Source organism: Pelodiscus sinensis, chromosome 9 (genome assembly GCF_049634645.1).
Source record: "Pelodiscus sinensis isolate JC-2024 chromosome 9, ASM4963464v1, whole genome shotgun sequence".
Classification (NCBI taxonomy): Eukaryota; Metazoa; Chordata; order Testudines; family Trionychidae; genus Pelodiscus; species Pelodiscus sinensis.
Window position 1 is genome coordinate 1,456 of NC_134719.1, and position 24,541 is coordinate 25,996.

At 71.8% G+C, this 24,541-nt stretch overlaps 2 protein-coding genes across 2 annotated transcripts; one reads left to right on the top strand and one right to left on the bottom strand.

Annotated features, from left to right (window-relative positions):
- Nucleotides 1–603: 603 nt before the first annotated feature.
- DPH2 (diphthamide biosynthesis 2) lies at nucleotides 604–12,170 on the bottom strand. The gene is given in 11 exon segments (XM_075935788.1): nucleotides 604–2,645; nucleotides 8,173–8,323; nucleotides 8,325–8,353; nucleotides 8,697–8,754; nucleotides 8,756–8,935; nucleotides 8,937–9,248; nucleotides 9,250–9,341; nucleotides 10,645–10,865; nucleotides 10,955–11,067; nucleotides 11,532–11,697; nucleotides 12,104–12,170. Coding segments are annotated over 10 exon segments (1,458 nt in total). The 5' UTR covers nucleotides 11,682–11,697; nucleotides 12,104–12,170; the 3' UTR covers nucleotides 604–2,493.
- Nucleotides 12,171–12,350: 180 nt separating this feature from the next.
- Nucleotides 12,351–23,524, top strand: ATP6V0B (ATPase H+ transporting V0 subunit b). Its single transcript, XM_075935789.1, has 8 exons — nucleotides 12,351–12,503; nucleotides 19,348–19,396; nucleotides 19,979–20,062; nucleotides 20,330–20,407; nucleotides 21,284–21,353; nucleotides 22,132–22,183; nucleotides 22,778–22,968; nucleotides 23,229–23,524. Exons 1-8 carry the CDS (start codon nucleotides 12,437–12,439, stop codon nucleotides 23,253–23,255), a joined length of 618 nt encoding a protein of 205 aa, XP_075791904.1. The 5' UTR covers nucleotides 12,351–12,436; the 3' UTR covers nucleotides 23,256–23,524.
- The last annotated feature ends 1,017 nt before the right edge of the window (nucleotides 23,525–24,541 follow it).

A 24,541-nucleotide genomic window follows, 5' to 3' on the forward strand; every position in this document is an offset into this window, starting at 1 on the left:
TGGGGCGGCGGGACCGGGGGGGGCTGCAGGGAGGGGGCTGGGGCGGCAGGACCGGGGGAGGCTGGGACAGGAGGGGGCTGGGGCAGCAGGACCGGGGGGGGCTGCAGGCAGGGGGCTGGGGCGGCGGGACTGGGACAGGAGGGGGCTGGGGCGGCGGGACTGGGGGGGGGGCTGCAGGGAGGGGGCTGGGGCAGGACGTGGCCGTACCCTGTGTGCCAGCGAGTGGGGCGAAGGCTCCCTGGCCCGGCCCTGCCAGCTCGGCTCCAGTGGGGCACCCCCGGCCCCAGCCCGGCACAGCCTGGGCCAGCACAGGGATCAGGAGCAGCCAGGCTGCCCAGCGTGGGGAGGGGGGGCCCCAGAGCCAGGGCCCTGCCCCCCCAACCCAGCGACTCACCTACCAGTCCCCTCCCCCCCAGCCCGGCTAGCCTGGCTCTGCCAGCCCCTGGGCAAAACGTGCCACCGGGTTCCCACCTGCCCAGGCCATTGCCAAGGTGTTGGCCTGCGCATTGCGTCCTCCCCCCCCCCCCCCCCCCCCCGTCCCTCGCTAGGGGGCTGCAGTGCCTGGGGAAGCTGAGCCGGTCCCACAGGTGTGTGCACTTGTACACGCGTGTGCACACGCATGTCACCACTGGGTCTGGGGCAAAGCCGTGTCCTGGCCTGCTCCTTGGTGGCTGGGCCCCGGCGCCAAGGGTCATGAGCAAACAGCTATGGGGGCAGTGCCATAGGGCTGCATGGCCCCGAGGGCACAGCCCTTGCCCTGGCCGGGTCACAGCGGGGCGGGCAGCTGGCTCTGGTGGGTGCCATGCAGCCACAGGCCGGCTGCTCTGGGATGGCTCTGCCTGTCGCTGGCCCCTGCTACTTCCCCGCCTCCCCCTCGGAGATGCCAGCCCCCAGGAGCTCCCTGCAGCACGGCCACTTGCACGGGAGCCGTGCCCGGCGCGGGCAGCGCTGTCAGTGGGAAAACAGGAGGGCGCCGCTGCCTGGGGTGTGTAGAGTCCCTGGGTCCCACAGTGTGTCCGGCTGGCTCAGCCGAGCCCAGCACCCTCCTCGGCGTCGCCTGCAGGCTCCAGCCCCTCGCTCTGTCCTGGCCTCCGGCCCTGCCGGCTTCACTCTTCTTCCAGGGCCCCTCCCGCCCAGAGAGACGGGGGCGTTCTCTGGACTCCGCCCTCACTGACCTGCCGCGCCAACGGGCTGCTGGGACCCACTGAGAACCGGTTAAAGAATCAGAGACCGGCGTGGTGCCGCTGTCTAAACCCCGGGACTGTGTGCAGCCGCGGGCGCCTCCAGGGCACAACCGGGCAACACACACGCCCAGGGTTTGGAAGGGCTGCCCGGCGCGGAGACTGAAACGCCTCGGCCTCTCCAGCCAGGAAGGGGGACGGGCTAGTGGACGAGCCAGCGGGCTAGTGAACAAAGGAAGTTTTTACTCCTTCCCCTCACACAAGGGTCAGCCAATGAAATGAAGAGGCAGCAGGTTTAAAGCAAACCCAGGGACGGTTTTCTTCACATAACTGTGGAACTCCTCGCGGCTGTGGTGAGCCCTGTTGGCCCTCAAAGGAGCTGAAGTTCCTGGAGGTTGGGCCCACCAGAGAGTGTTAGCCAGGCTGGGCGGGGAGGGTGCCCTGGGGCTGGGCGACGGGAGGTTCCCGTTCACTCCTCTGGGCTGCTGGCACTGGCCGTGGTGGGCAGACAGACGGGGCTGGGCGGGCCTTGGCCTGACCCTGGGGGGCCATTTGTATGCGCAAGGCAGCTCTGCTAGCGCCACGCCCCGGAGCGCGCAGGGCTCGCTGTGACGGGCATGGGCACCGGCCAATAACGGGCCCTGTGATGGGAGGGGTTAACCAGGCTGGCTGGGCTGAGAAGGGCCCTGCCCCAAGGCCCTGTGGGGGCATGCTCCAGCCCCAGGGCTGTGTAAAGGCCGGTGGAGCAGCTGCCAGGGCTGACCACAGAGGGGGAAGGGAACCAAGCCGCAGCCGCCAGCGCCGCAGCGTTCGCCAGCCCAGGCGGGGGCCGGGGGCAGGAGGCAGCCGGGAGCGCTCAGCGTGCTGCGGGGTAACCGAGCCGGGGTGGGAACCACCCACTGCTGCTAGGGCCTGGGCTGGGGCCAGGGGAGAGGGAGGGCCTGGCCCCCAGTCAAGGGGCCGTATAGAGCTGGCCTTGGGCCGTATTTACCCCCGACTGGGGGAGTTTCAGACTCGCCCGCTGGGCCAGATTTCCCCCCGGGGGGCGTGTGACCCCCGCCAGGCCGGTGTTCAGGGGATGTGGCCCTGGAGGTCTCATCACACAACACAAGGGTCTCCTTGACACCTTTAATTCCCGGCAGCCCAGGCCCTGCTGCAGGCCTGGCCTGTGGAGGCTCACGCCCTGCACCGCGGCACGGAAGGGCCAAGGTGCCCTGGGGGCTGGTGGCAGAATGGGGCTGGGGGGTGCAGGCCGCCACTCGCTCCTGTAAGTCCCCGCTCCCCCCAGCCCAGCGCCCCAGGGCCTGTCTCCTCACGGCAGCCCCCCGAGTGCCAGGGTCACCCCACAAGCCTCGTCCTCGTAGGCGATGGCAACGCCCCTGCGACCCGGCACGGCCTTGGCCACCGGCGTCTGGCCCAGCTGCTGCTCCAAGCCCCGCCAGCTGCGAGACTCCAGGAAGGACGCTGGAAGCAAGAGATGGAGCCGTTAGTGGGGGACGCCACAGCCCCGCAGGGGAGCCCCAGCCTCCCCCAGCAGGGGGCGCTACCGGGCGCGGGCCCCACTACCCCGTCCCGGCAGGGGGGCAGGAGCGCTGGCTGGGGGGCCATTGGGTCCTCCCGTCCCGGCAGGGGGGCAGGAGCGCTGGCTGGGGGGCCATTGGGTCCTCCCGCCCCGGCAGGGGGGCAGGAGCGCTGGCTGGGGGGCCATTGGGTCCTCCCGCCCCGGCAGGGGGGCAGGAGCGCTGGCTGGGGGGCGACTGGGTCCTCCCGTCCCGGCAGGGGGGCAGGATGCGCTGGCTGGGGGGCGACTGGGTCCTCCCGTCCCGGCAGGGGGGCAGGAGCGCTGGCTGGGGGGGCGACTGGGTCCTCCCGTCCCGGCAGGGGGGCAGGAGCGCTGGCTTGGGGGGCGACTGGGTCCTCCCGTCCCGGCAGGGGGGCAGGAGCGCTGGCTGGGGGGCCATTGGGTCCTCCCGTCCCGGCAGGGGGGCAGGAGCGCTGGCTGGGGGGGCCATTGGGTCCTCCCGTCCCGGCAGGGGGGCAGGAGCGCTGGCTGGGGGGCCATTGGGTCCTCCCGTCCCGCAGGGGGGCAGGAGCGCTGGCTGGGGGGCCATTGGGTCCTCCCGTCCCGGCAGGGGGGCAGGAGCGCTGGCTGGGGGGGCCATTGGGTCCTCCCGTCCCGGCAGGGGGGCAGGAGCGCTGGCTGGGGGGCCATTGGGTCCTCCCGTCCCGGCAGGGGGGCAGGAGCGCTGGCTGGGGGCCATTGGGTCCTCCCGCCCCAGCAGGGGGGCAGGAGCGCTGGCTGGGGGGCCATTGGGTCCTCCCGTCCCGGCAGGGGGGCAGGAGCGCTGGCTGGGGGGCCATTGGGTCCTCCCGTCCCGGCAGGGGGGCAGGAGCGCTGGCTGGGGGGGCGACTGGGTCCTCCCGTCCCGGCAGGGGGGGCAGGAGCGCTGGCTGGGGGCGACTGGGTCCTCCCGTCCCGGCAGGGGGGCAGGAGCGCTGGCTGGGGGGCCATTGGGTCCTCCCGTCCCGGCAGGGGGGCAGGAGCGCTGGCTGGGGGGCCATTGGGTCCTCCCGTCCCGGCAGGGGGGCAGGAGCGCTGGCAGGGGGGGCCATTGGGTCCTCCCGCCCCGGCAGGGGGGGCAGGAGCGCTGGCTGGGGGGCGACTGGGTCCTCCCGTCCCGGCAGGGGGGGGCAGGAGCGCTGGCAGGGGGCCATTGGGTCCTCCCGTCCCGGCAGGGGGGCAGGAGCGCTGGCTGGGGGGCCATTGGGTCCTCCCGCCCCGGCAGGGGGGCAGGAGCGCTGGCTGGGGGGGCGACTGGGTCCTCCCGTCCCGGCAGGGGGGCAGGAGCGCTGGCAGGGGGGCCATTGGGTCCTCCCCGTCCCGGCAGGGGGGGCAGGAGCGCTGGCTGGGGGGCGACTGGGTCCTCCCGTCCCGGCAGGGGGGCAGGAGCGCTGGCTGGGGGGGCGACTGGGTCCTCCCGTCCCGGCAGGGGGGCAGGAGCGCTGGCAGGGGGCCATTGGGTCCTCCCGTCCCGGCAGGGGGGCAGGAGCGCTGGCTGGGGGCCATTGGGTCCTCCCGCCCCGGCAGGGGGGGCAGGAGCGCTGGCGGGGGGGCGACTGGGTCCTCCCGTCCCGGCAGGGGGGCAGGAGCGCTGGCTGGGGGGGCGACTGGGTCCTCCCGTCCGGCAGGGGGGCAGGAGCGCTGGCAGGGGGGCGACTGGGTCCCTCCCGTCCCGGCAGGGGGGCAGGAGCGCTGGCAGGGGGGGCGACTGGGTCCTCCCGCCCCGGCAGGGGGGCAGGACGCGCTGGCTGGGGGGCCATTGGGTCCTCCCGTCCCGGCAGGGGGGCAGGAGCGCTGGCTGGGGGGCCATTGGGTCCTCCCGCCCCGGCAGGGGGGCAGGAGCGCTGGCTGGGGGCCATTGGGTCCTCCCGTCCCGGCAGGGGGGCAGGAGCGCTGGCTGGGGGCCATTGGGTCCTCCCGCCCCGGCAGGGGGGCAGGAGCGCTGGCAGGGGGCCATTGGGTCCTCCCGCCCCGGCAGGGGGGCCGGAGCGCTGGCAGGGGGCCATTGGGTCCTCCCGCCCCGGCAGGGGGGCAGGAGCGCTGGCTGGGGGGGCCATTGGGTCCTCCCGCCCCGGCAGGGGGGCAGGAGCGCTGGCAGGGGGCCATTGGGTCCTCCCGTCCCGGCAGGGGGGCAGGGAGCGCTGGCTGGGGGGCGACTGGGTCCTCCCGTCCCGGCAGGGGGGCAGGAGCGCTGGCAGGGGCCATTGGGTCCTCCGTCCCGGCAGGGGGGCAGGAGCGCTGGCTGGGGGCCATTGGGTCCTCCCGCCCCGGCAGGGGGGCAGGAGCGCTGGCTGGGGGGCGACTGGGTCCTCCCGTCCCGGCAGGGGGGCAGGAGCGCTGGCTGGGGGGCGACTGGGTCCTCCCGTCCCGGCAGGGGGGGCAGGAGCGCTGGCTGGGGGGGCGACTGGGTCCTCCCGTCCCGGCAGGGGGGCAGGAGCGCTGGCAGGGGGGCGACTGGGTCCTCCCCGTCCCGGCAGGGGGGGGCAGGAGCGCTGGCTGGGGGGCCATTGGGTCCTCCCGTCCCGGCAGGGGGGCAGGGGCGCTGGCTGGGGGCCATTGGGTCCTCCCGTCCCGGCAGGGGGGGCAGGAGCGCTGGCTGGGGGGCCATTGGGTCCTCCTGTCCCAGCAGGGGGGCAGGAGCGCTGGCTGGGGGGCGACTGGGTCCTCCCGTCCCGGCAGGGGGCAGGAGCGCTGGCAGGGGGCCATTGGGTCCTCCCGTCCCGGCAGGGGGGCAGGAGCGCTGGCTGGGGGGCCATTGGGTCCTCCCGTCCCGGCAGGGGGGCAGGAGCGCTGGCAGGGGGGGCCATTGGGTCCTCCCGCCCCGGCAGGGGGGCAGGAGCGCTGGCTGGGGGGCGACTGGGTCCTCCCGTCCCGGCAGGGGGGCAGGAGCGCTGGCTGGGGGGCGACTGGGTCCTCCCGTCCTGGCAGGGGGGCAGGAGCGCTGGCTGGGGGGCGACTGGGTCCTCCCGTCCCGGCAGGGGGGCAGGAGCGCTGGCAGGGGGGCCATTGGGTCCTCCCGTCCCGGCAGGGGGGCAGGAGCGCTGGCTGGGGGGCCATTGGGTCCTCCCGCCCCGGCAGGGGGGCAGGAGCGCTGGCTGGGGGGCGACTGGGTCCTCCCGTCCCGGCAGGGGGGGCAGGAGCGCTGGCAGGGGGGCCATTGGGTCCTCCCGTCCCGGCAGGGGGGCAGGAGCGCTGGCTGGGGGGCGACTGGGTCCTCCCGTCCCGGCAGGGGGGCAGGAGCGCTGGCAGGGGGCCATTGGGTCCTCCCGTCCCGGCAGGGGGGCAGGAGCGCTGGCTGGGGGCCATTGGGTCCTCCCGCCCCGGCAGGGGGGCAGGAGCGCTGGCTGGGGGGCGACTGGGTCCTCCCGTCCCGGCAGGGGGGCAGGAGCGCTGGCTGGGGGGGCGACTGGGGTCCTCCCGTCCCGGCAGGGGGGCAGGAGCGCTGGCTGGGGGGCGACTGGGTCCTCCCGTCCCGCAGGGGGGCAGGAGCGCTGGCTGGGGGGCCATTGGGTCCTCCCGTCCCGGCAGGGGGGCAGGAGCGCTGGCTGGGGGCCATTGGGTCCTCCCGCCCCGGCAGGGGGGCAGGAGCGCTGGCAGGGGGCCATTGGGTCCTCCCGCCCCGGCAGGGGGGGCAGGAGCGCTGGCTGGGGGGCCATTGGGTCCTCCCGTCCCGGCAGGGGGGCAGGAGCGCTGGCTGGGGGGCGACTGGGTCCTCCCGTCCCGGCAGGGGGGCAGGAGCGCTGGCAGGGGGCCATTGGGTCCTCCCGCCCCGGCAGGGGGGCAGGAGCGCTGGCTGGGGGGCGACTGGGTCCTCCCGTCCCGGCAGGGGGGCAGGAGCGCTGGCTGGGGGGCGACTGGGTCCTCCCGTCCCGGCAGGGGGGCAGGAGCGCTGGCTGGGGGGCGACTGGGTCCTCCCGTCCCGGCAGGGGGGCAGGAGCGCTGGCAGGGGGGCGACTGGGTCCTCCCGTCCCGGCAGGGGGGCAGGAGCGCTGGCTGGGGGGCCATTGGGTCCTCCCGTCCCGGCAGGGGGGCAGGAGCGCTGGCTGGGGGCCATTGGGTCCTCCTGTCCCAGCAGGGGGGCAGGAGCGCTGGCTGGGGGGCGACTGGGTCCCTCCCGTCCTGGCAGGGGGGCAGGAGCGCTGGCTGGGGGGCCATTGGGTCCTCCCGCCCCGGCAGGGGGGCAGGAGCGCTGGCTGGGGGCCATTGGGTCCTCCCGTCCCGGCAGGGGGGCAGGAGCGCTGGCTGGGGGGCCATTGGGTCCTCCCACCCCGGCAGGGGGGCAGGAGCGCTGGCAGGGGGGCCATTGGGTCCTCCCGTCCCGGCAGGGGGGCAGGAGCGCTGGCTGGGGGGCGACTGGGTCCTCCCGTCCCGGCAGGGGGGCAGGAGCGCTGGCAGGGGGGCCATTGGGTCCTCCCACCCCGGCAGGGGGGCAGGAGCGCTGGCAGGGGGGCCATTGGGTCCTCCCACCCCGGCAGGGGGGCAGGAGCGCTGGCTGGGGGCCATTGGGTCCTCCCGCCCCGGCAGGGGGGCAGGAGCGCTGGCAGGGGGGCGACTGGGTCCTCCCGTCCCGGCAGGGGGGCAGGAGCGCTGGCTGGGGGTCATTGGGTCCTCCCGCCCCGGCAGGGGGGCAGGAGCGCGCTGGCTGGGGGGCCATTGGGTCCTCCCGCCCCGGCAGGGGGGCAGGAGCGCTGGCAGGGGGGCGACTGGGTCCTCCCGTCCCGGCAGGGGGGCAGGAGCGCTGGCTGGGGGGCCATTGGGTCCTCCCGCCCCGGCAGGGGGGGCAGGAGCGCTGGCTGGGGGGCGACTGGGTCCTCCCGCCCCGGCAGGGGGGCAGGAGCGCTGGCTGGGGGGCCATTGGGTCCTCCTGTCCCAGCAGGGGGGCAGGAGCGCTGGCTGGGGGGCGACTGGGTCCTCCCGTCCTGGCAGGGGGGCAGGAGCGCTGGCTGGGGGGTGACTGGGTCCTCCCGCCCCGGCAGGGGGGCAGGAGCGCTGGCTGGGGGGCCATTGGGTCCTCCCGCCCCGGCAGGGGGGCAGGGGCGCTGGCTGGGGGGCCATTGGGTCCTCCCGCCCCGGTAGGGGGGCAGGAGGCGCTGGCTGGGGGGGGTCACTGGGTCCTCCCGTCCCGGCAGGGGGGCAGGAGCGCTGGCTGGGGGGCCATTGGGTCCTCCCGCCCCGGCAGGGGGGCAGGGGCGCTGGCTGGGGGGTCACTGGGTCCTCCCGCCCCGGCAGGGGGGCAGGGGCGCTGGCTGGGGGGGGTCACTGGGTCCTCCCGCCCCGGCAGGGGGGCAGGAGCGCTGGCTGGGGGGCGACTGGGTCCTCCCGTCCCGGCAGGGGGGCAGGAGCGCTGGCTGGGGGTCATTGGGTCCTCCCGTCCCGGCAGGGGGCTGCGGGCAGTGGCGGGGCGGAGGGAAGAGAGAGTAAAGCACAAACCCGCCGGGCTGGTCTCGGCCAGGGCGTGCTCTGGGTTCCTGCAGGCCAGGGCGGAGCTGGCGGCCGGGGCGGGGCTGCTGGAGAGACCGGCCGCTCGCAGCCCCCCCGTGATCAGCGAGACGTCGGGAACGTCCCCTTCCCCGGGGGCCGCGGCTTGGGAAGCCGACGTGGGCGCAGCCACCTGCAGGGCGAGAGACATGAGAGCGCCCGGCCCGGCCCCCCCGCGCCCGCGTGGCCAGCTCAGCCCGAGTCTGGGTGGGAGCCACCCGGCCCGGCCCCCCCGCGCCCGCGTGGCCAGCTCAGCCCGAGTCTGGGTGGGAGCCGCCCGGCCCCGGCCCCCCCCGCGCCCGCGTGGCCAGCTCAGCCCGAGTCTGGGTGGGAGCCGCCCGGCCCGGCCCCCCCAGCGCCCGCGTGGCCAGCTCAGCCCGAGTCTGGGTGGGAGCCACCTGGGCTCCGGCCGCTCAGCACTGGCCTTCCCCAGCAGGGGGCGCTGGCTCCGCCCCTTGGCAAGGTGCCGCCCGTACCTGGCAGCAGGTCCCTGAAGTCTGTGACGTAGCGGCTGCTCCACTCGCGGGCCGGGTTTGCAGGCCAGCTCCAGCTCGTAGGGCGTCACCACGGGCCGGTAGAAGTCCCGGGAGTCCAGCAGGGAGTTCTGGGGACAGGCCACCAGCACGAAGACGTCCACCTCCAGGAAGTTGGCCAGCTTGGCCGGGCTGAGCTTGCCCATGGCCAGGGTGTAGCTGCGCTTGCCCGCCCGGTGCAGGGACGTCCCGCAGGCGCTCCAGCACGGAGAGGTAGCCAGCCACGCCCAGCGTGCCCACCAGGATGCCCACCACGCGGGCGTCCCGGGCCCGCTCCACCAGGTAGAGGCGCCGGAGCAGCGCCCGGTTGCCGCTGAGCCTCTCGTGCCGGCCGTGGCCCGTGGCTGGCTCGAAGGAGCTGAAGGGGCAGCAGTTCCAGCTCAGTATGAAGTTGGTGAGGGCCAGGCCCTCGGCGCCCACGTAGAACATGGCGTAGTCCTGCAGCCCGCGCCCCGCCTCCAGCGCGAAGACCCGCCCGTGCTGCTGCACCAGCCCCCGGGCCCGGCGGGCAGGCGGGGGCCTCGGCGCACGCCGGGCGGGAGAAGACGACATGAGGGTACTCCGGGCGCAGCCGCCGCTCCAGCTCACCTGGGGGGGGCACAGGCTGAGCAGCTCCAGCTCCTCCCCGTTGGCCAGGCCCATCCCCAGGCCAGCCCCACACTGGAGCCCCCTAGGCAGGGACAGGAGTGTGTGTGGGCGGCCCAGGGCGGCAGGGCTTGGCCAGCAGCCTGGTTTGGTTCCTGCTGCCACACGAGCCCAGCAAAGGGTCGGGGTGCAGCGACCCACAAGCCCTCGTGCACAGAGTGATACCGCGCCCCACGTTCACCACAGCGCGAGGAGCACGAGGCCCCTGGTACCGGCCGACTCGGGCCATGGGTCTGGTTTGCTGGCACGGATCGTTCACTACTGCCGGGGGCGCTGTAACGAGCTGTGCGGGGCTCTGCATTTCCTGCCAGGCAGTGCACGTGGCTCAGCCACTGGGCCCAGGCCACGAGTGAGGGCTGCTCTGACCCGGCAGGGCACCGGGCCACGCCCTGGGCTGGGACTCAGCGTGGGACCTAGGGAGAGAGGGTGGCCACGCGTAGGCTTGTGCTTCGTGGGCGCTGAGCCCGGCCCACACGCGAAGGCCGACGTTTGGCGGGGGGGGAGCGCTGCTTTGCCCACGTCATGGAACCCCCTCACCGGCGTGGGGAACGCCCGAAGCGCTGACAAGGAGCCTTGGCGCGCGCTGGCTGTGAGCGACCGGGCGGGTGCAGGCTCAGAGCTGCGCAGCGTCACCCCCCGCTGAGGGCCGAGTATCCGAGGGGCAGCCGTGTTAGTCTGGAGCTGGAAAGCGACGAGGAGTCCTGGGGCACCTTCCAGACTCACAGATGTATCGGAGCATGAGCGTTCGTGGGCAAAGACCCACGAAATACACGTGAGTCTAGACGGTGCTACAGGAACCCCTCGTCGCCCCTGCTGAGTGCGTTACCAGGGCAGCCAGAACCGGCGGCCCAGCTCCTGGGCCTGGCGCTACCGACGTCTGAACCCAGACTTAGCCAGCTTGCCCTGCCCGACAAGCTCACTCGCTCCCCTCACCCGCCCTGCAGGCGCCACACCGCATGTGGGTGGGGGCAGAGCTGGGGGCTCCCGTGACTTTGCTCGTGCTGGTGCAGCAGAACCCAGCCCCGCTGGCTGCTCAGAGATGTCAACAGCCGGTGGCAGCGCCAGCGCTCGCCTGGGGAGGACAGGGTCGTGGGTTCAAGTGCCGCCTCCCCCGAGTCGGTGCTAGCAGGGCCTGGACAGGTGGGGCGAGGTACCAGCCGGGTAGCAGGAGAAGGGCCTGCCCAGCAGTTCCCACAGCTTCCAGACCACAGCCCGGGGCAGACGCCCACCCCAGCGTAGCTCTCACCTAGCGCGTGGGCGTAGACCACGTCACTCAGCACCACCACGTGGCTCTGGGGGTCAGGGTAGAGCTCCCGGAAGGCCCCCGCGCAACGCTCCGTGTCCAGGGGCTGCCGGCCAAAGACGTGCAACACCGGCAGCTTCCTGCAGGGGCTGAGACACGCGGGGCCATAGTGCACCACAGCCTCCGCCTCCACGTGCTCCGCAGCCACCTCGTCCACGCAGCAGCTACCGCCGGAAAGGAAAGGGTCAGCCATGTCGCTGGCAGGGTCTCACTCCCCACCGGCCCAGCCCCTGAGACCCCCGGCGGCACCTACCTGCCATAGGACGTGTCCCCCAGGATGTACATTTTGGAGCCGGTCGCCTCTTCCATCTTAGCGGCGACGGCGGCTGAATCTGCCAGGAGCTCGTCGGGGAACTGCAGGGCCACCTGTGGCAGGGCCAGCGCGGGGGATGTGAAATACAGGAGCCATCTCTGCCTGCTGCATACGCAGCCACCGCCCAGCACCCAGCGAGCAGAACGGGACTCTAGCCAGCCGCCTCTCTGTGACCCCCCCCCACCTTACAATGCTCCTGTCCGCTCCACCAGTCGGGGCCAGGACGATCCCCAGCTCCCAAGGGAACCTGCCCCAGCCACGGGGAGGGCACGAGGCCTCGGTTCCTCTGTGACAGGGTCTCTAGCAGGCTGGCTCCTTGTGCCGCACCAGCCCAGCGCGGGCCTGGCCAGGGGGCTCGTGCCGCCCAGCTGATGAGCAGAGCCCCCTGCTAGGTTTGTTTCTCGTGTGGTGCACATCTGCACATGCCTTGGCGCACACAGAACAACACTATTCTGCACACGGTGAGCCTGACGCCCACCCGTTACCCAGGGAGCTGCGGGGCCCGGCAGCGACTCACCCTGCGAAAGCCGCTGGCGGTGACGAAGGCGGCGGCGCGCTCCAGCTCGTAGAACTCGGCCAGCGCCGCGGGGGGGGCCCTGGCGCCCGGCCCCAGGGGCAGAGCCCGCTGGACCACCCCGGCCCCATCACTGCTGAACAGCGTCGCCATGGTTACGCCGCATCACCTGCACCCACCGGGGAGGGGGGGGGCGAGGGTCAGTGGGGGGGTCCATGGGCCGGGGACCCCCCGCCCCGAGGGGCAGCTGCAGAGCCCGGCCCCCCCCCCGACTCCCCCCCACGACCTTGGGCCCCCCAGATCCCCCCCGCGGCCTGGGCCCCCCCACGACCTGGGGCCCCCCCAGACCGTCCCCCCCGCGACCTGGGCCCTCCCCTCGGGGGCCGGTCTCTGGGGCGGGCGGGGCTCGGGGGCAGCGGCTGGCTGGGGCGGGGGGGGGGTCTGGCTGCCTGAGGGGGCAGTGGGGGGGTGGCTGCCGGGCTCCCAGAGGCCCCTGCGCGGAGCGGGCCGCGGCGCCGCCGTCACTAGGGCCCAGAGTGAACAGCCCCGCGCGCGGCACGACCACGCGGGCTCACCGCGAGGCGCTTCCAGGCCAGGGCCAGGGCCAGCCAATGCGGAGCCGGCTCTGCCGGGAAATCCCGCCCCCGGAGCCCCGAGCCAATCGCATCCGGCTGGGGCGGGGCTCCGCGGCCGCAGCCAATGGCAGGGGGCGCGCGGGCCGGGCGGGGCGCGCGGAGCCCGCTGGGCCGTGTAGTTCGAGCGCCCGCCCAGCCCGCAGCCAATCGCCAGGCTCCCCGCGGTCACGGGGTGGCCCCGCCCGCCCGGTCACATGGTGTCAGTCAGGTGACCTGCCCGCACCCGGCCGGCCCGCGCCTCCCGCAGTCCCGCCGCGCTCCGGAGCCGCCGCCATGTCCGGGCCCCTCCTGCTCTACGCGGGCCTCGGCCTGGCCTGCTGGGCCGCGCTGGCCGGCGTGGGTGAGCGGGGGGGGGCAGTTGCGGGGGGAGGGGGCAGTTGCGGGGCGGGGAGGGGGAGGGGGCAGTTGCGGGGCGGGGAGGGGAGGGGGAGGGGGCAGTTGCGGGGGGGGGAGGGGGAGGGGGCAGTTGCGGGGGGGGGAGGAGGAGGGGAGGGGGCAGTTGCGGGGGGGGAGGAGGAGGGGAGGGGGCAGTTGCGGGGGGGGGGCCCTGGCGCTGGCCCGGTGCGCGGGTCGCTTCTGTCCGGGCAGGGCCCTGCCCCCCCCCCCCCCCCCCGCCAGGGCTGTGTGGGCTGAGCTGGCCTGGCCTGGGCTGGTCCTTCAGCTGGATGTTGGCCCGAGGCCCCGTGTGTCTCATCCTGGCTCAGGGGCTCCGGGCCCTTGTGCCCGCAGGGCAGCGTTGAGGAACACGGGGGGCTCTGGGAGGTTTGCGTCGCTGCTGTCGGAGGGCCCGGTACTGAGCACAAATGGATGGGGGGGGCAGGCCTACTGGTGAGTGCAGGGACTAGTCTCCTTTCACTGCGGGGGTCTCCCACTAAGACTTCCCTCTGGCCCTGGCTGCGCCGGAAGGACTCTTACGCTCATCTGCAGTTCTTTTGGGGGGGACAGATCTGCCAGTCTGTGCGCAGACCTGGGAGCCAGGCCTCTGGGTTCTCATCCTGGGTCTCTGTCTAGCGCCGTGCTCGGGGTGGGGTTAGCCTGTGTCTATCCAGTGCCAGAGAGGTTGTCACTTGGCTCAGAAAGGGCGTTGGGGCAGTGGGGGGGGGGCACTGCAGGAAACCAGTGCTGAAGGAATAACCGAGCCTCGCCGTGAGAAGCGGACTCGCGCTGTGTCTCAGGAACGTGGCGTTCAGGGAACGTGCAGGAGTCCTTGGCTGGAGGTCGGTGGCGCAGCAAGCCTAGCCCAAGGGGGCCTGCCCATGTTAGGCCAGCCCTGGTGGCAGTGCAGTCAGTCTGGTGTCCTTGTGGTGACCCTAGTTTGGAGGGGTCAGAGCGCCAGCCAGGTGTGTATGTTGGCAGGGTGGTGGGTCAGAGCCCTGAATGAGGTGGGCACCAGCAGCCTGGCTCGCCTGGGTGCTCAGATCAAGGGGCAGCTGAATAGCAAGGGGACGGCGCTGCTGGCTCACTCCTGCCAGGACCTCTCTAGCCAAAGTGAACCCCACGGGGGAGTTGGCTTAATGGGATCCATGAACCAGGCAGCGCTGAGACATGCCGGCTGCAGCGTCTGAGGGGCTTGCGGAGCCGTCAGAGAAGGGTTTCTAGCTGAGGCCTGTGCAGAACTGGCCCAGTAAAGAACAGGCAGGAACCGATCTGTGTCTCCGTGCCGGCGCCCTTGGATGATCAGCAACGTGCCAGAGAACAAGCACTGGGAATACACCGGGCTCCTGGCCTTCAGCGCCCTCCCCCAGGCTATGCAGCGTCCGGACGCTCGCACACAATGGAACCGGTGCCCGCCACCTGGCGTGTTTTGGCAATAAACCCAGGGCTGGATCTGTGCTGCGCCAGTGAGACGATGCTGTAGGAACCTGCTCTGGGTTGAGCCTGGGGCCAGTTGGCGGCAGCTGTGACTGGCTGGGCCTGGTGGCCGCCCTGGCCGGCGGAGCAGGGACTGTAGAACCCCAAACAGTAACCGGGCAGGTCTGCCCTGGCAGAGACACCCGGGCACGTGGGCAAGCGTGGGGCTGAGGGAAGGGAAAGGGCTGGAAATGCTCCTGCCCATGCTACAGGCGTGGGCCCAGCTGGGCGCAGCCTCCTCCGCTGGGGCGGCTTTGCTGGCAGGGGCAGCGCTGCCCCTGTGCGGGGCGTTCCTGTGGGTTGCTCAACTGGCGCGAGTGACTCGTTCCTTCCTCCTGCTGGGATCAGTTTTGCTTCCTCTCCTGCCCTCAGCCCATGGCTGCTGCAGCCCGAGTGTGTGGGGCCGATCACACTCGCACCCTGCGCGGGGCCCTGCTGGGTGTCTGGCCACCAGACTTCCTTTCTTGCCCACCGGTAGCTGCCAGCGCTCAGCTGAGCGGCGCCCGGAGGGGGTGGCCCCAGTCTTAGCACGGGGGGCGCAGGAGCCGCTGAGGCCTGTGGCTGTTGTGGGGAGTGTCGCCCATGGGCGAGGGTAGTTCCTGGCAAACAGACGCTGCGCAGCCCAGTGGGGAGGCCAGGGACGCAGGGAGCCCTGGCACAATCGCAGTGGTGGTTCTGTCCGCAGCCCATGGGCTGGTTCTTAGCGGGCAGGGCTGGGGTGGGTGGGTCCCAGGCATTGTGGGGACCCAGCAGGCTGGAGTCACCTCCCACAGGCACACGGCTAATCTAGGGCAGGGCTTGGCTGGGGTAGATCCCTCCTTTGCCCGGCTTCCCAGGCCCAGCCCTTTGTTGGCTTGAGGCTGGCAGGCAGGCAGCCTGTGGTGGGCTCTGAGCCGCTTTTAATGCATTTAAGCGATAGAGCCAGCACCCCGTCTGTGAGCTGCTGGCTCAGCCAAGCCCTGTGACTCGGGCCGGGTGCCCTGGGGTGACCGACCACTGGGCCTGCTGTCCCTCGACAGTAAGACGGGGTAGGACTGAGACCTGACTCACCCACTCAGCCCAGCCCTGTTGGCTGGATGGAGCCTCAACCCTGCCGGAGCCCCAGCCAGCCTGGTGGTTTAACTTGGCGCGAGTTATGCAGAAGGAGCCTGTCCCTCCAGTTAGCAGCTACACAGCACGGCTGGGCATAGACGAGGGGCCTGTGTGTTCGGGATCATACACTGAGTCCTAGAACTGGCAGGGACCTCGAGAGGTCGTCGAGTCCAGTCCCCGGCCGGACCAGGCACCATCTAGACCATCCCTGGCAGGCATGTGTCCAACCTGCTCTGAGATCTCCAGGGATGGAGATTCCACAACCCGCCTGGGCAATTTATCCCAGTGTTTGACCCCCCTGACAGTTAGGAACTTTTTCCTAATGTCCAACCTAAACCTCCCTTGCTGCAGTTTAAGCCCCTTGCTTCTTGTCCTGTCCTCAGAGGCCAAGGAGAACAATTTTTCTCCCTCCTCCTTGTTAACACCCGTTTAGATACTTGGAAACCGCTCTCGTGTCCCCTCAGTCTTCTCTTTCCAAACTAAACAAGCCCAATTCCTTCAGCCTCCCCTCCTAGCTCATGTTCTCCAGACCCTTCATCATTCTCGTTGCTCTTCTCTGGACCCTCTCCAATTTCTCCACGTCTTTCTTGAAATGTGGCGCCCAGCACTGGACACAATACTCCAACGGAGGCCTAATCAGCGCAGAGCAGAGCAGAGCGGAAGAATGACTTCTCGTGTCTTGCTCACCACACTCCTGTTCATGCAGCCCAGAATCATGTTTCCTTTTTTTTGCAACAGCCTCACACTGCTGACTCATATTCAGCTTGTGGTCCACTCTGACCCCTAGATCCCTTTCTGCGGACTCCTTCCTACTCGGTCGCTTCCCCTTCTGTGTGTGACACGGATTGTTCCTTCCCAAGTGGAGCACTTTGCATTTGTCCTTATTAAACTTTATCCTGTTGGCCTCCGACCATTTCTCCAGGGATGTGAATGTTTTCCTGGGGCTAGGCTTCCCAGGTCAGGTTAACCGGGAGGGTCTGAAGCAGCTCCCTGCCTACCACGGGCAGGGGGCTGCTCCACCCCCACGGGTGGCCCCCCTGCACAGGAGCCGACTGTCCTCAGTGGGCTATAGGAATGCCAGCTCCCTGCCCGCAAGAGCCTGAGAGTGCCCGGGCTGGTCTGCGCAGCGATAGAGTGCTCCCCGCAACTCCCTGCCCGCACGTGGGGCTGGCACCTGCTGCACTGAGCCCTCAGCCCCCACTTGCTCGTGGACCAGGCCCAAGCGGGGCCTGGCAGCTCAGCCAGCTGGGGAGCGGCCCTGGGCTGACCTGAACCCTCCGTTCTGCCTGCTGGGGCCACTGGACAGCGCCTAGGGGTGCGGCCGGGCTGAGAGTTCGGCCGGATTCTGGCGCTGGAGGGCAGGGCTTGGACGCCAGCCTCTCTCCCTCCGTGTTCCCCGCCAGCCCTGCTTCGCCGAGGGTGATTGACACGCTGTGCGCCCCACAAAGCCGTCTGGCCCTCGCGCTGCTGCTGCTCTCTGCCCCGACGGGCCCAGCTGGTAATGCCTGCCCCTCGGCGCAGGGTGCGGCCGCCCCCGCTGGGCTGCAGCCGGCACGTTTCTGGGCTGAGACTAACCCGCATCTCCTCCGCTCTGCAGCTCCGTTTGCCGGCTGGCCCTTCGCGCCCGTGGGCCGGGGGAACGTCTGACATCGGTGTGCAAGGCGGGGCTGGGCAGTGGGACCGTCTCACTCAGCTCTGCGGGGGCTAGGCGCACGTGGCCCTCGCTCGGCTGGCTGGGTTGGCGCGTGGCCCTGCTGGCCCTCCTCTGGGCTGGGAGCTCACGGCTGAGCCGCCGGCCTTCCCCCCGTCAGGCAGCGCTAGGGTGCAGCTCTAGCTCCCTGCAGCGGGGCGCATTCGGGCCTGGCCTGCCCTGTGCACCTGTCCAGCTGTCCCCGCTTGGGGAGCGCCAGAGCCGCTGGCTGAGCGCCCCGGCGCAGCATCCGGGCGGGGGGAGGGGCTTTCGGAGCGTCGCCCCCTTGGCTGGCAGGTCTGCGCGCGGGGTGAGACCCACTGCTCCTGAGCCACGGGAGGGGGAGGGGCAGCTCAGTGGTGTGAGCACTGGCCTGCTAAACCCGAGGTTGTGAGTTCGATCCTTGAGGGGCCACTTAGGGATCTGGGCGAATCTGTCAGCCCGGCGCCGCGGCTCTTGTCAGGCGTCTGACCAGTGCCCTGCTCCTGCTGCCCGCAGGCACAGGGAGGTTGCCCAGGCTGAGAGCAGCGCCTGGCTCCTCAGCCGGGAAACTGACCCAAGCCTAGTTCACGTCCGGCCCTGGCCCCCTCGCCAGCTCTGCCTTGTGTCCCCGGCTGGCCGGTGCGTTTCCGAGTCCCTGGCACCAGCCCTCAGAAAGAAGCCGTTCCCGCGGGGCCCGTCTGGCCTGGGAAGGGCTTGTCCCCAGCCGTGCCGGTGCGCTGCGGTGCCATCTCGTTCCTAGCGATTGTCTAACGTGGGTGGACGCCGAGTGCCCCCTGTCGCGGGGGGAGAACGGCCACTCGCTGAGCAGCCGCAGTCAAAGGGGCGAACAGACAGTTGGGAGCCATGAAATCCGGGACAGAGACTAAGAGAACGTCCTAATGCCCCTGGAAACTGCTGGGGCCGCCCACGCGTTGAACAGGCCTCAGGCCTGCTCGCCCCGGCTCCAACCGGGCCTGGGAGGTTGAGAAGGGCAACGCAACGGAGGGGTTTGGACGGGTGCCCTAGGAAGAGGGGGACTTTCCCCGGAGACGAAGGGGTGATGGGATAAAACTGTTGGCGCCGGGTCCCCCGTGTGCCCATGCTGGGGGCTGTGCAGTCCAGGGACACCTGCCTGTGCTAATGGGAACCAGGCCCTCCCAGGCTGGCTCACCTGCCTGTGCTAATGGGAACCAGGCCCTCCCAGGCTGGCTCAGCCAACGAGTAGCCTCCTGGGGACGCAGTGATGCCAGCACCATGCTCCTCTGGCCTGGGCAGGCTGCGCTGGCTCCTTCGTGTGTATTGGGGCAATGTGGTCTAGCGGTTAGGGCAGGGAAGCTTGCTGCTAGGCCCGGCTCCATCGCCTGCCGGTCCGGCTGCTGGGCACCCTCGGCCAGCTGCTCGCGCTGCTGCGAAGCCGTCAGACAGCGGGTCCCAGGGCCAAGCAGCCCAGAGTGGCCCGGCTGTTGTGCCCGGCGGGGCTCCCTGTTCTTGGTGGCGAGGGCTGGCGCTGACTCGCGCCTGACGGGGCAGCACGTGAGGCTCTCGGCTGTGGAGGGAATGAGCCAGGCTCCCCGGGCATGCTCGCTCCCTCTGAGTCAGGGGCCTGCTGCCTGGGGGGAGGGCGAGCTCGGCTGCACCCCGGGGCGAGTCTCAGCTCTGTGGGCGGAGGAGGGGTCGTGGGCCCTGAGCTAGCGTCCCGGCCTCCCCTGGTGGCGTCACCGTGTCTGCCCGGCCGGGTACCGTGGGGATGGGCGCAGCGGCAACACCCGCAGCGCTGGTGTGCAGGGAGACTGTTGTGGGGCTGAGCCGCAGCCGCTTTCGGCCCACGTGGCTGGGGAATCACAGGGACGCCCCTGGGCATGGGGAAGCCACGGGGCATCTGTCCCCCCTGACTCCGTACCTTCCCAGTGCCAGGCTCCCTGCTGAGAGCGCTGCCTGGCACGTGGCTTCCTGCCCTCCGGCAGCCAGGCTGCGCGGCTGGTGTGGGCAGCTGGGCCAGGGGGGAGCAGAGGGGCCAGGCTGCGCGGCTGGTGTGGGCAGCTGGGCCGGGGGGAGCAGAGGGGCCCGGCTGCACGGCTGGTGTGGGAGGCCGGGCCGGGGGGAGCAGAGGGGCCAGGCTGCACGGCTGGTGTGGGAGGCCGGGCCGGGGGGAGCAGAGGGGCCAGGCTGCATGGCTGGTGTGGGAGGCCGGGCCGGGGGGAGCAGAGGGGCCCGGCAGCAGGGCTGGTGTGGGAGGCCGGGCCGGGGGGAGCAGAGGGGCCAGGCTGCACGGCTGGTGTGGGAGGCCGGGCCGGGGGGAGCAGAGGGGCCAGGCTTCACGGCTGGTGTGGGCGGCTGGGCCAGGGGGGAGCCGAGAGGCCAGGCTGCAGGGCTGGTGTGGGAGGCCGGGCCGGGGGGGGGAGCAGAGGGGCCAGGCTGCACGGCTGGTGTGGGCGGCTGGGCTGGGCAGGACGTGGCAGGGGGGGCAGAGGGGCCAGGCTGCAGGGCTGGTGTGGGCGGCTGGGCTGGGCAGGACGTGGCAGGGGGGGCAGAGGGGCCCGGCTGGCTGACGGTCGCCTCTTGTCTTTAGGTATCTGCTACACGATATTCGACCTGGGCTTCCGTTTCGACGTGGCCTGGTGAGTTGGCTCAGGCTGGCCCCGGGGCCCGCCGGGCAGGCTGCTGAGGGCCAGAGGTGGCCAGGAAGCAGCCCCTGCTCCAGCAGCAGAGACCGAGCGCTCCTCTGCCCTGGCTCGGAGCCCGCTGGCCGGGACGGAGGGCTTGTGTGCCCGGCTGGCCCGGTGCCCTCTGCGCGCGTCTGCTGGAGCCTGCCACGGGCCGTTCCCATGCACCTCGCCTCCCTCCCCAGGGAAGCCTGGCCCGGGCTCAGCTTCCAGCCACGCTCCACTGGCCCTGCCTGTGCTGCCAGCAGCCGCTGTCCAGCCGCCCCTGCCCTGGGCTGGCGGGTTGCCCCGGGTGCTGGGTGTGCAGGCCTGCCCGGTGGGGGGAGCCTGCGTGGCCATGCCAGGGCTCCGGGGTGAAGGCTGGGGGCCTGGTGGCTTGGTCTGGGTGCAGCATCCGGCTCTGCCATGGCGCTGAGGGAGGCCGGTCCAGTGTCTGCATGGCGGGGCCGCCGCTCGCTGTGGGCGTGAGCCTGGCCGTTTGGGGGGCGCACAGCAGGGAAGGGTCCCTGGGCACCGACGAGCCTCCCTTCCGTTTAGGTTCTTAACGGAAACCTCGCCCTTCATGTGGTCCAACCTGGGCATCGGCCTGGCCATCTCGCTCTCCGTGGTGGGCGCGGCCTGGTGAGTGCTCCTGGGGGGCTGCTGCGGGGGAGGGGAGAGGCTGTTCTCCGGGGATTCTGTGCCCGGGACCCTGGCCCGGCCGGGGTGGGGCTGCCCCCCAGCCTGTCTCGCCGCGCCCAGCAGTGGGGGGAGTGGGGCGTTGGCTCCTGCCGAGGGTGCCGCCGGCTCTCCCCGGCCCGTGCTCGGCCCTTCCGCAGGGAGGTGCCGTCGTCTCCTGCAGGCACCCGCCCGCCAGGGCCCCTCGCTCACCCCCCCCCTCTCCTTCAGGGGCATCTTCATCACCGGCTCCAGCATCATCGGCGGGGGCGTGAAGGCCCCCAGGATTAAAACCAAGAACCTGGTCAGGTAAGGGCAGCTGGTGCCGCTGTGGGGTCCCTCCCTCTGCTGGCTGGCACACCGTCCCCTCCCCCGGGCTGGGGGGCGAGGGGCAATTGGTCTGTCCCAGGCCGGGCAGGAGAGGGCTGTGCTGGGCAGGGGGCGACTGGTGGGTTCTGGGCTGGGCTGGGGCCAAGCGGGGGAGAGGTGTGTCGGGGCAGGGGGCGACTGGTGGGTTCTGGGCTTGGCTGGGGCCAAGCGGGGGAGGGGTGTGTCGGGGCAGGGGGCGACTGGTGGGTTCTGGGCTGGGCTGGGGCCAAGCGGGGGAGAGGTGTGTCGGGGCGGGGGGGCAACAGGTCTGACCTGGGCCGGGCGGGGGAGGGGTGTGTCGGGGCGGGGGGGCGACAGGTCTGACCTGGGCCGGGCGGGGGAGGGGTGTGTCGGGGCGGGGGGGGGTGACAGGTCTGTCCTGGGCCGGGCGGGGGAGGGGTGTGTCGGGGCGGGGGGTGACAGGTCTGTCCTTGGCTGGGTGGGGGGTGACAGGTCTGTCCCCGGCCGGGCGGGGGAGGGGTGTGTCGGGGTGGGGGGAGTGACAGGTCTGTCCCGGGCTGGGCGGGGGAGGGGTGTGTCGGGGCGGGGGGTGACAGGTCTGTCCTTGGCCGGGCGGGGGAGGGGTGTGTCGGGGCGGGGGGTGACAGGTCTGTCCTTGGCTGGATGGGGGGTGACAGGTCTGTCCCCGGCCGGGCGGGGGAGGGGTGTGTCGGGGTGGGGGGAGTGACAGGTCTGTCCCGGGCTGGGCGGGGGAGGGGTGTGTCGGGGCGGGGGGGGCGACTGCCCCAGGTCTGGCGGGGGAGGGGTGTGTCCTGGTCCAGGCTGTCGGTCGCTAACACTGCCCCTCGTCTGCAGCATCATCTTCTGCGAGGCCGTGGCGATCTACGGGATCATCATGGCCATCGTCATCAGCAACATGGCCGAGGTGCGGGCCTGGCCGGGGGTGGCACCGGCAGCCCCTGGAGCTTGGCAGGGCAGGGCCACTCCACGGCTTCCCTCCCCTCGCTGGGCTCAGCAGCCCGCCGGGCCGTCCCGAGGGGCCCGTCCAGCCGACCTGGGCCCGAGGCTGCCCCCGAGTGCGCAGCTGGGCCCTCGGGTCCCATCGTGGCTTCGGGCAGCGCCACCCAGCCTGTCTGAGGCAGCCACCAGCCCCGGGCTGTGTTCCCTGACTTGCCGGGATCGTCCGTTGGGCACGGCACCGGGGCTGCCTCTTGCCAGCCCAGCCTGCGGGCGCCGGCGCTGCCACACGCCTGCTTGGAGCCAGGCCGCCAGCCGCTGACATGCAGGGGAATCCCTCTGCCCCGCCATGGGGAGCAGGTGGAGAAGGCCCTGGCGCTGGGGTTTGATCCCGCCGCTTGGCAGCCTGGGCCCTTCTGGGCGGGTGCTGAGCCCCTGCTGCCAGGGTCATCCCCAGGGGGATGCAGGACCCGGGCCCAGGGTTCCTGTCAGCTGAGTGCCCAGGGGAGAGTCAGACGCCGCCCAGCTGGTGAGCACAGCGCCCCCAGACGGCAGCAGGTGGTGCACATCCGCACGTGCTTTGGTCCGCAGAACAAAATGTCTTCTGCCCCGGATGGAAACTCTGAGCAGGAGCGCTGCGCTAGCCCCCTGAGCTGCCCTTGGCCCCGTGTCTCCGCGTCCCCCCGCAGCGCGGCGCCCTGAGCCGGCTCCACCGGCCGCTAACTGCCCCGTGTGGCTTCTTCCAGCCTTTCAGCGGCACCACCCCAGAGACCATCGGCGCCAAGAACTACCACGCGGGTGAGCAGGGCCCTGCCCCGTGGCGGGGGGGCTGTGCCCTGAGGGGAGGGGGGCGAAGGGCCTGAGTGCCCTGGGCACCATGCAGCCCTGCCAGTGCGGCTGTGGGCCTTGTCTCGGGGGGACACTCTGCTCCCCAGGCTGCCTGCCCCAGAGGCAGCCCAGCCCCCCTCCGCCCCTGAGGCAGGCTGGTCAGGCTGGCGGCCTGCCTGCTAGCTTGGGCTGCTCCCGATGCTGGGCCAGGAGCAGGGGGTGTCTGGGTTGGTAGAACACTGCCCCGGGGCCCTCGGAGCCTGCCAGACACGTCCTCCGCCCTGTGGCCGGGCTCTGGGTCCAGGACGGCTCAGGCAGGGCACTGAAACTCGACTCCCTCAGAGGCTGCTGCCTGGCCATGGATGGGGACCAGCCTCCATGGTTGCTGGTGTCGGTTCGCTGCCCGCAGGGCCCTTGGTTTGTCCTCTTCATATTCTGTTCTGTCCCCTTAACTCTGCCCCGACACAGCGCCCAGCAGGCTTCCCGGGAGGGGGCTGAGTCCCTGGGCAAGGCAGGCCCTGGCCTGTGGCCTGCCACGTCTCACCGCTCTCTGCTCCCCTGCAGGTTACTCCATGTTTGGGGCCGGCCTGACCGTGGGCCTCTCCAACCTGTTCTGCGGGGTGTGCGTGGGCATCGTGGGCAGCGGGGCCGCGCTGGCCGACGCCCAGAACGCCAGCCTCTTCGTCAAGATCCTGATCGTGGAGATCTTTGGCAGCGCCATCGGGCTCTTCGGGGTCATCGTCGCCATCCTGCAGGTACCGGCTGGGCCTCAGTGTCCCGCGTGGGCTGCCAATGAGGGGCCCACGTGAGGGCGCTGGCGGGGTGGGAGCAACTCCCGGTGACCACACTAGTTGGCCAGGCTGCCTGGTCCCTCCAGCGGCCGCAGGGAAAGGCTGGACGGGCCCTGGGGAGGGGGCTCTTTGGGGGGGGTTGCGGTCCCTGGGGCACCCAGCCAGGCATGCTCCCAAGCAGGGTCTCTGGGGGGGGCTCTGACCTGTCTCCTTTCTCTCCGCAGACATCCAAAGTAAAGATGGGGGACTGAGCCCCTGCTGCCCTGCCCGTTCGGCCTGGCCCCCGCGGCGCGACTGTACATATTTATTTAATGTTTCTATTCCCCGAGCGGGGGGGGCGCCCAGGTGTATAGAACCGTCCCTGCTGATCCGCCACCCACTGGCCCCACGGAAGAAATAATCATCTGTGTGTGAATCCGGGCCAGCCGGGCGGGGCTTGGCCGCTGAGTGTCCCCGGTGTGTGTAGAGACCAATCGACCAGTGCAAGTCCGTGTCACGTGAAATAAACGTGGTTCCTGTCCCCCCCGGCTCCCTTGTGTGTGCCCTGTGCTGCCCCAGCCCGCGCCCCCCCCCCCCCCCCCCCGGCCACGGGGGCCTCCTGTTCCCAGAGCTCTGCTCCGGCGCTAGTAGGGCCAGGGGTGAGCCGGCCTGACGCTGCCCCCTGCCAGTGGTGAGGCAGGAGGAGAAGAACCTGGGGCTGGTGAGGACCTCGTGCCCGCGGGTTTGTTGGGGGAGGCTGCCCCGGATAACTTGCAGCCAGCAAAGGCTCTGGGGAGAGCGGGCAGAGGGCTTTCCCTGAGTCAGGCCAGCGGGGGAAGGAGGGTGAGGTAGCAGGGGATACTCGGGGGGCTTTGGTCACTAGAAGACTCGTGACCCCTTTGGGGGGCGCTCCCCGTGGGGGCAGGGGCGGGCCGGCGTCCCCAGGGCCTCTTGCAGCTTCTCCGGCCGGGAGGGAATCCCGTGGGTCGGGCTGGGGCTGGGCACAGCGACGCACTGGCGTCTGTCCCGGGGTCGGCGCATGGGCCAGCCCCCAGCCAGGCCGGACTCAGCTGCCGGGCTGGCCTGCTGGGAACAGTAGCTCTGCCCGAACACGGGTGTTCCCAGGCAGCTGTGCCAGGAATTTGCCCCAAAGCCCCCTTCACCCAACTGAATGTCCGTCCTCCATGAGCTCCGGCTGATCGGGGTAGCTGGCTGTCTATGGCTCCTGTCCCTTGGCGGTGACCTGGTGAGCCCAGCAGCCCCCTCCCGTCGGGCGGGGCCAGGCGTTGTGGGTCAGTCTGGCAGTCAATGTGCGCTGTGCCACCGTCAGTGCTTCGTGCAAGGGGAGCCAGGCACGCGGGGCCAGCAGTGCCCAGCGAGCCGGAACGGGCCCAGCGACGCCTCGCCAGGCAGCGCGGGGCCCAGGCTTGCAAACAGAGCAGTGTCTACTGGGGTGGGGAACCTCGGCCTGGGCGCTGAATGTGGCTCCTGGTTTGCTTGGAGCTGGTCCCCCTAAGCTCTGGTGCGGGAGGGGATGTGGGGCCACCTCAGAAGGGTT

What these genes read in the sequence shown, in the direction of transcription:
- ATP6V0B (XM_075935789.1), top strand. Translation starts at nt 12,437, where the DNA reads ATGTCCGGGCCCCTCCTGCTCTACGCGGGCCTCGGCCTGGCCTGCTGG. An exon ending in AAAACCAAGAACCTGGTCAG is followed by an intron (nt 20,408 to 21,283) that starts GTAAGGGCAGCT and finishes CCTCGTCTGCAG; the next exon opens with CATCATCTTCTGCGAGGCCG. An exon ending in CGCCAAGAACTACCACGCGG is followed by an intron (nt 22,184 to 22,777) that starts GTGAGCAGGGCC and finishes GCTCCCCTGCAG; the next exon opens with GTTACTCCATGTTTGGGGCC.